At 37.2% G+C, this 9,253-nt stretch overlaps 1 protein-coding gene across 5 annotated transcripts; it reads left to right on the forward strand.

The window, feature by feature from the left end:
* The first annotated feature begins 5,353 nt into the window (after positions 1-5,353).
* Positions 5,354-8,249, forward strand: LOC122056442 (protein indeterminate-domain 7-like). Of its 5 annotated transcripts, none has more exons than XM_042618400.1 (5): positions 5,354-5,505; positions 5,962-6,188; positions 6,276-6,675; positions 6,893-7,767; positions 7,931-8,249. In XM_042618400.1, exons 2-4 carry the CDS (start codon positions 5,972-5,974, stop codon positions 7,758-7,760), a joined length of 1,485 nt encoding a protein of 494 aa, XP_042474334.1. In that variant the 5' UTR covers positions 5,354-5,505; positions 5,962-5,971; the 3' UTR covers positions 7,761-7,767; positions 7,931-8,249. The 5 variants fall into 5 exon arrangements, with proteins under 5 accessions (XP_042474334.1, XP_042474333.1, XP_042474332.1 ...); XM_042618399.1 differs by lacking the exon at positions 5,354-5,505 and adding an exon at positions 5,523-5,710 and having other exon boundaries at positions 5,844-6,188; XM_042618398.1 differs by lacking the exon at positions 5,354-5,505 and adding an exon at positions 5,523-5,710.
* Positions 8,250-9,253: the final 1,004 nt, after the last annotated feature.

The raw sequence follows: 9,253 nt of genomic DNA on the forward strand, positions 1-9,253 counted from the left end.
TTATTACATTGACCTTAAACAACCTATTAGTTATGTAGTTATTTCCTACAAACATTCTCTTTTTGGATAAAATAACTTTGTCAGACTCAAAAAGGATGCAGAAGTCATGCTTATTTAAAAGTAATCCGAATTCATTTAAATCTCCTTTCCTAGTGTCTCGCCATGTTTAACTTGAAAGTCAATTTTTGAAATAGATATTTAATCAACTTCTTTAATATGGTTTAACTTAGGAAGATCACATCGGTTAAACTTGGAGTAAAAATGTTAAGTATCGTTTCCAATCCAAGTTTACCTTCTGAAGAGCAACTTGGATTAATAATCTTAAGCATTGTTTGCAATCCAAGTCTAACTTCATTAGAGCACATGGGTAGCTAGGTTAAGTTCTGTGCTTGTACAAATTTTTGTACAGGGGAAGCAGAACGGTGTTCCGAGTAACAACCAACACCCACTACGTGTTGTTATCCCTTTTAGGTCGCACATACAAGTAAGGATTAAGCTGAATAGTTCTTGCTTTTTTCAATATGTTGAAAGAATGACCTTGTGATATTTGCTTTAATAGATGTCTCACACGTGTATTTCGAGTCAAAGTGAAATGTAAGTATGCATTACATATTAATTAATCTATGCAACACATTGTAATTAATATGTACCTTAGTCTATCATGCCATAAATAAGAAGACTCAAGCATATAATCAAAAAAGTTTTCATTTTTATTAATCTTAGAGCTAATGATTATTACATTGACCTTAAACAACCTATTAGTTATGTAGTTATTTCCTACAAACATTCTCTTTTTGGATAAAATAACTTTGTCAGACTCAAAAAGGATACAGAAGTCATGCTTATTTAAAAGTAATCCGAATTCATTTAAATCTCCATAACATGCAATACATTGTTCGTAGTTAGCTCCTTGCCCGAGTTCATATTCAACACGACTTTTCCTTGGCTCATCATGCCCAAGGTTACTGAGTACCTTATGAATAACTTTTCCCCACCTTTGAATTCTTCAAAGTACCGATTCGGTCACAATTGTAGTATTTTTCAAAGGATTTCTTCTTGATGTCTCCTTTGGGGTCCCATTTTAGCTACTTTGGAAGATCTAATGTGAAGTCTAATAGTGTTGAGCAACCTGCTTCTCTATCTACCCTTATAATGACCTCCTCAAGCAGGTTGTGCTTACACATAAGTCACCTAGATTTAGTGTAATTTGGATCTTAGATTTGTACTCATTTAATTTTAAAGCCATGCATGAGAAAGAATCTCTTCTCATATATATGTGTCAACCTTCAATGACTCATTATAAATCAACAAACAAGTTATAAAACTCTTAATGTGGGACTAAAGTCCTCCATTCACAATGAAGTCTTCTTCCTTTCTACCTCTTTTCCATTCATATTTTTTAAACAATAAATTCATCCCCTATGTCTTAGGATCAACAAATTGTCCATGGTTTGGGGGATGAGATTGTTTCTTTTAAAATAAGCCTCAAAATCTTAAGTAACCTCTTTAAAATTTAATATCTCCTTTAAGAGAAATTTAGAAAATTACTGATGTAAACCCTTCCTTTTGTTAGAAAACCAAAAACATAAGTGTGTTAAGCAATCCATATGCTAGGACAATGCAGTAAAAGTTGATTATGCTCTCATGTGTCTCTCATAGTTAGTTCTTAAGATTATATCATGAATGAAGATAAATTATAGGATTAATTTATAATCGGCTGTCAAATAATTAAGAGGTGGGAAGATTTTTTTCCGAATAACATGTCCATATAATAGGACATGATAGCCGAAGACATGGGCATGCTCTTATTGATTAATACACCCATTATTTGATGTGTACTCATGGCTGGACTTGAGGGGAGGTCGTCGCCTCATATCCCACCATCTAGAAGGGCCTTAAAAATATTATAGGTTAGTTCTAGATCCAAAAAATAATAATTGTATTTTTTTAATCCTAATTAATCTAATTATTCTATCATAGAGAGGATTAAAAGAAAAAATTGGGTCCCTTTTAAAACACAAGCCTTAAGAACATTAGGTTAAAAAATTATAATATAGACACGGACGTGATGATGACTATACGGTGATATAACAGGTGGTGAATCAGTGATACAATTTGCTTCCTTTGATAATTTACATCTCTTTCATTTGGTTGAGTAGAGATCTGCTTTATTTCAATTATAGTAGATATATTTTCTTTCTGGTGTAAGATGTTCAATCACCAATGGGTCTAGAGACTTTTTAATTGCTTTACTTGACTAATGATGTGCCATATATATATTTTATTTTTAATATCCTTTTATTTTTTAATTAATTAATTTGATTGCGTATATTTATTTTCACATCCACGAATTCATAATTAAATTATATTTTATTGTTATAATGTATTTCAATTTTTTTAGTTGCTCTTTGTTGTGCAGGTATAAACGTCAATCATTGTATCATATTCAAATTTCTGAGTTAGATTTAAAGTATCTGAATTAATTGTTTAAAGAAAATTTTATAATTTATGTGTTTCAATATATTTTTAATATTTTACTAAACATAATAATAAACATTGACTCTTAAATATTTGTCAAGCTCTCGAAGAGAAAAAAGGAAAGAAAACAAGGAGTAATTGAAAGTCTCTTATGTGATATTGTTATCTAAGGCTTAAAAAATATTAGGTACGACCGTAGCTCTTGTCCTTCCATAGTAAAAAGCTTATCACGGACAAAAAAATTCTTGTATCTTTATATCACTTGGCATTGGATATAAGTTGATCTTATAATTTATCTTCTTTTATATAATCTAGGAGAAGACTAAAAAGAACACCTTGGATGAATATAATCACCTTTTGTTATAATAGTAAAAAAAGCATACCAATCTCAAGGCGCCTCTCTTCTCATTTTATGAATTCCTCTCTTTTTATCATTGTATAACCTTTTGTTAGTTGGTATTAGGTATTTAGTTTACATTAATTAATTTTAGAGATTAATTATCGGCTCGACCCTATAGAAGTCTCCCACTGACTATCAAGGTAAATCGAAAAAAGCTCACAGTGAATAGTCCATCAACCGCCCAATATTCTTTGGTCAATTATCTATTAAGAGAAATTCATTTGTTAATTCGCTGAAACTAAAACTCGATTCTTAGATGTCTGAGAAATTAAGAAGACGCCTTACCTCTGCATCATTGCCTCGGGGGCACCTTTCCATGGTTCTTGTATAATGTGATGGTAGCCCTATAGGGCTTGGTGTGGTAGTAAGAGACAAGGTGCATTTCCCAAATATCTAAGGTTCAATTCCCACGTAGGGTACACTTACGAAGATTGAACTCGATGACGGAGCCAACCTAGATGATCTACCTGGGTTGTACTTCTTAAGCGCCGATACTAACGTGACCATCCTAGTCTAGCCTCCTTTTTCTATCGATACCGACGGCATCATCCGGGTTAGCCTCCTCTTTCCACTGATGTAGACCCGAGCTAGCCGCCTCTTTCTCTCGATTTTTTTCTTCTTTCCACATAAATTTCTTTGTCACCTCTATTGGGCACCCGAGCTATAGCACGGGTAGCCACAAATGTGGCTCCGCCACTAATTGAGCTACTGGTGAAGTTAAGGTGCAACATTAAGAGGCACCATGCTTTATGAATTTATTTGGTTGACAAAATATAGGGGTTGATCGTCTACATCAGGATCGTAGTCGAATTGTAAAATCTGGATACCTTATATATATATTAATATATTACATGATGATTTATTAATTATGTCATCTAATGCTTCTTGAAGTCATCTTACTCTAAGCTCTTATTTCCATGGCTCTTGTGAGACTATTGTAGATCCTAAGAATACATAATCTTACATAAAGAGAGATTTGGCCGTATTTAGGATCATATGAGTAAATCAATGTCTTTTTGGCATAGGCGCATTGGCACACACATTTGGCTTCAGATCTACAAAACTATTATTCTCCTACTTTAGAGCTCTTATACTTGGATAATTGATTATCTACATCTATTTTAATTGTCATTATATGCCTTTTAACTACTTGATATAGTTTCTTCGTTTCCATTTCTTAGATGTTGACATCCAATAAACTATTTTCCTTGATCACTAATCTAGTACATCTGCTCCTATCATCTTTAAGATCCACTCTCGGTACATTATTCCCAACTACGTTAAATATTTGACAAAATTTGTATTTTTTTTCCTAGAAGTATTCATGAGAAAATTTCCTCTCATTTATTTATTGAATGTTCCCATACAAGTTAGTTGGATTTTCATTGGGCAATATCTTTTTTACTTATCCTTAGTACTGTACCCAACTCATTAAAGACTTCGGCACTCTAGGATGGATTCTCTTGATGTTAGATTATGCTGAACTCTTAAAATTTTCATCTAAGGGTGATTGTTCTCCATTTGAAAAGCTAAGAATGACTATTTTTTCAATCTTATTTGATTCACAATGTTGGCATTCTCTATAAGAGTTTTGGAAACCTTTCTCAGAAGCATTTCTATTGGAGAATGCTTAGATCTCTATGTTGTTTTTTCAGAGGTAAATTCATAGCCAAAGATGACCCTTTAGAGAAGGTGGTCCTTAGGGTAGTTAGAACACTTCAACAATCCGTATTGCATATATAGTAACTCAAGGCCAGACTGTATGGAAAGAAAAGTAAGACATGTACTTTTAAGGATTTTCATTTTAATGGTTGCACTGAATGCCTATTAATGAAGGGGACTAGTCAATAGCAAACACAACCACTACAAATTAGAACAATGGAATTGAATTAGGTCTCCCCTTCCTAGTCTCTCTCTTCTTTTGTTTTCCTCCAATATAGAATTACCAAAGCTGATACATTGTCACTGTCAAGCTAACTGAACTAGTGTATGAGGAGAGGAAACCTTAGCAGAATATATAATAAGGCTCCTAAAAAAATGTGATGATAGTTAAGTATGCATGTTTCTCCATGTGAATTCACTCAATTGCCCAATCATTCTAATGTAATCTAAAAAGCTGGTGCCTTTCTTTCCCTTTGACAAACTTAAATCAAGAGCCCATCATTCTTCTCAAATCATACCCTCCTTTTATCCTACTTTTCCCCTCTGAGGACGAAGCTCGAACCATTAGCGTAAGCAGCCCACAATTAGAGGAATCTTCTCCACAGAACTCAAGGAGTTGTGGCGTGCAGCGATAATTTTTTTTTTTTCTGTGAAAGGTATCCCCGGGTTAAATCAGAAAATCGAACAGGACACCACTACATGAAATGATATTTATGTCGGTTTCATTAGAAATTGACCTTTATTCATTTCTATAATTTATCGTGATGATCAACTCGGCTATGGCTGGAGCGTGTGATAATATATTGATTTTACCACGGGTAGACAGTAAATATAGAGTATGCAATTGAAAGGATTTTTTTTATACTCAGGAGGTAAGAATTCCGGGATAAATTGGCAGGAGAAGGGGAAAAAAATTGGGGAAAAGACGGCAAGTGCGACGTCAGAGTTGGTTCTGTACATTGTGGGTATGTATTGAATGGTGGAGGATTGCAACATTCACTTGCTTCCCTCATCCACTTCTCTCTCTCTCTCTCTCTCTCTCTCTCTCTTCCCCAGCAACACTGCACAGCTGCTTTTCTTGATAATTTCAACGGTTCAACCTTTAGCTGTTGTCCATCTGAATTGCTGAATTTTGGAGGTGTTTTGGTCTCTGATATCAGTTAGCTTTTGGTAGTAATCTCAAGCTTTTTATTCTTAATTTCTGGGTCTTTTCAACGGGTTCAATATATGTATGTATATATATATACATACATATAACAATTAGGCTTTGCAGCAAAAAAACTTTTGTTTGTTTGGTTTTCAGGTTTGGATCGTATTGTGGATGCATGTGATCAGTAGATCTGCATGCTTGCTGGATTCTAGTGCTAGCTATCTAGTCTTTTGATTCTTTACAAGCTGATTTAATTCAAGAAAATTGACAGTTGAGAGAAGATGATCATGAAGGGGATGATCTCAAGCCAGGCGGCGGCGGCGCCGCAGCAGCAGCAGCAGCAGTTGGTGGATGAGAACATGTCCAACCTCACATCTGCCTCCGGGGAAGCAAGCGTCTCATCCAACCAGCAATCCAACTCCGCTGCCTCCCCCAACCCAAACCCAAACCCAAACCCAAACCCTACCAAGAAGAAAAGAAACCTCCCCGGAAATCCAGGTCCCATACACATCTAATTCTACTCGTACATCTATATATTTTGTTCGTTTCTTCATGAGCAATTAATCTTCGTATGTATTTGTTTAGATCCAGAAGCTGAGGTGATCGCGCTGTCGCCGAAGACGCTGATGGCGACCAACCGGTTTCTGTGCGAGATCTGCGGCAAGGGATTCCAGCGCGACCAGAACCTGCAGCTCCACCGCCGCGGCCACAACCTGCCGTGGAAGCTGAAGCAGCGGAACAGCAAGGAACCGGTGCGAAAGAAGGTGTACGTGTGCCCGGAGTCCACCTGCGTCCACAACGACCCCGCCCGCGCCCTCGGCGACCTCACCGGCATCAAGAAGCACTTCAGCCGCAAGCACGGCGAGAAGAAGTGGAAGTGCGACAAGTGCTCCAAGAAGTACGCCGTCCAGTCCGACTGGAAGGCGCACTCCAAGGTCTGCGGCACCAGAGAATATAGATGCGACTGCGGCACCCTCTTCTCAAGGTACCTGTACACTACTAACTGGACCCCTATAATTAAACTTAACTTGATTTGGAGGAGCTAGGAGCTAGGAGGTAGCTAGACCATGCATGATTCATCCAGCATTTATTTGACTACCCTTCCAGATCTTAATTTTGGTTTCTGGTTTCTTGTTTAATTAATTTCTTGATCGATGCGTGCGTGCATGGATTATGGATTATGGATTATGGATTGGTTGCAGGAGGGATAGCTTTATCACGCACAGAGCCTTTTGCGACGCTTTGGCAGAGGAAAGCGCGAGAGCAATAGCAGCAGTGAATCATTTGGCGCCGCCCACTAATCACCACCCACTTCTCTTCCCAGTCCCACAACCTGTGCCCCTTTATGAGGAGCAACACTCCTCTGATCTACTTCCTCATCACGTCGATCAATCTGATCATCATCTTTCGCTCAAAAGGGAGCAGCAGATCAATAATAATCACATCCCACCATGGCTGACTGCCACCTCTCTCAGCCAGTACTTAACAAACCAGCAACACCAATTCCCTCCTTCCCCATTGATCTTCAGCACTAGATTGGAGGATCAGCCAGCTTCTCCGGCACTTGCTCCGCCCTTCCAAGCCACTGCGCACATGTCTGCCACTGCGCTCTTGCAGAAGGCGGCAGAGATGGGTGCAACCATGAGCAGGCCTCACCACCTAGGTCTCATGGCAGCAGCTGCCACTTCTGGATTTGGTCATCATCACCTTCCTCTCGGGCAAGAATACATGGTCAACACGACGACGAACGCCGCTGTCGCTTCCTCCACTCCGTGCCATCTCGACGAGCGTGGCCTTGAGGCCGCCGGCGATCACTTTCTGTTTGGGCAAATGCCGGGATCAAAGAGAGAACAAGGAATTCGAGGAATGAACGATCAGGAAAGGGTCTGCAATATCATTACGGGTGGAAATGGCGACGGGATGACCACCAGAGACTTCCTAGGATTGAAGGCGGCGTTTCCCCATCGCGATATCCTTAACTTGACGGAGTTGGATCCTAATTGCTTGAGCTCTTCCTCTTCCTCCTATGATCAGTACCGACAAAGAAAGATGAAGCCATGGCATGACTGACATTAAGGTACGTATATAGCTAGGTAATTAAGCTTAAAATATTCCTCATCTTCTTAAATTTCCATGATTATATTAATTATATTCTAAGTTAATTTGTTATTGGTTCGCCTGTTAATCTGTCAATGTTTGTGAGTTTTCTTTTCTTAATTCCTACTATATATTCCACACAGATGTGTCAGGACCATGCAAGCAAAAATGCATCAAAGACGAGAGATATAATAAAAGGTCATGCACTTAAAGGACGACACATGTAACAAATCCAAATGTGAGGTGAGTGCTGTAACTTAGTAGTATATATATATATATTCCTAGCCTCTTTAATTTGTACATTTAAGGACGAATTAAGTCTACTGCATGGCAATCCATGCAGCTCGTACAAATCGAGTGGCCATGTTAATTTATAAGTGTATATGAACAGCCATGTACGCGCATGGATAAATTTCTTCGGACATATATTTGAATAATTAATTAATTAGCCGCTTCACAGTACGGATTGTTTAATTATTCGATATTTTAAGCCATTTATCTGTCGTTAATTGTTGCACAATTTCTCTCTCGCACTAAGAAAATAGTTCATGATTAACTAACTAATTCACTATATTATAAACTCCTAATTTTTCCAGTTTAACTTGTTCATGATTAATTTGTTGGAGTTAATTATACATAACTCCACTATATAGACCATCAGTTATTTTTATGTTATTTATCTTACAATATAGTAATTAAAGACTAGAGTGTTCCACATGTTCTTAATTAAAGTTTTAGGGATAATATACTTATTAAAATTGAACTTTGGGATGAAAATTAAATCATTCAATATATTAAAATTGATCACGCGTAATATATATTATTTTATAGAGATGAGAAATAACCATAAATATATAGATGAATAAAAAAGAAATCAGTACAAATCAAACTGAATTTATTTCCTTTAAAACTATTCATGGTTCATGAGTTTAGAGATGAAGGCAATGAGCAGTGGCAGCCATGACCTTGAGCTTGTGGATCATCATGGCGAGCTCGGAGACTAGGGTATGCAAGGAACTTTAACAGTTGCAAGACTCTAGTTCTCAACTGTCTTTCTCCCCGGCTAAACAATCCTAATTGTCTGAGCTTGTGTTGTTTTATAACTATAATTTTCTCTCAAATTCATCATTACTTATATCCTTTAATTACACACACACACACTTATACACACAAAAGGACATGGATCAAACATACAAAGAATGTCTAGTCACGGGCGCAGTTGAATTGTGGGACATATATGCTTTCATGAGTTGCAAGAATAAGTGAGAAGGACAATGACCGATCCTAGTCTTCCTCCGAAGCTCATTAAATTCAACCCCTTACTGTACATCCCTCTGAACTTTCATTTATGCACTGACTAAAATTTAATTAATTAAGCAGAAGAAACTGAATTCTACAGCATCTAAAGAAATGCACGCACGCATGGTTATTTCTTGATTTGTGGCTAGTTTATCAGCTAGTGATGG

The sequence above is a fragment of the Zingiber officinale genome, chromosome 3B (assembly GCF_018446385.1).
Source record: "Zingiber officinale cultivar Zhangliang chromosome 3B, Zo_v1.1, whole genome shotgun sequence".
NCBI classification, from domain to species: domain Eukaryota; kingdom Viridiplantae; phylum Streptophyta; class Magnoliopsida; order Zingiberales; family Zingiberaceae; genus Zingiber; species Zingiber officinale.

Bases quoted from the DNA above. Each gene is read 5' to 3' on its own strand.
- LOC122056442 (XM_042618400.1), top strand. From the start codon at position 5,972: ATGATCATGAAGGGGATGATCTCAAGCCAGGCGGCGGCGGCGCCGCAG. The intron at 6,189-6,275 runs GTCCCATACACA...GTATTTGTTTAG, and splicing joins AAACCTCCCCGGAAATCCAG to ATCCAGAAGCTGAGGTGATC. The intron at 6,676-6,892 runs GTACCTGTACAC...GATTGGTTGCAG, and splicing joins TGCGGCACCCTCTTCTCAAG to GAGGGATAGCTTTATCACGC.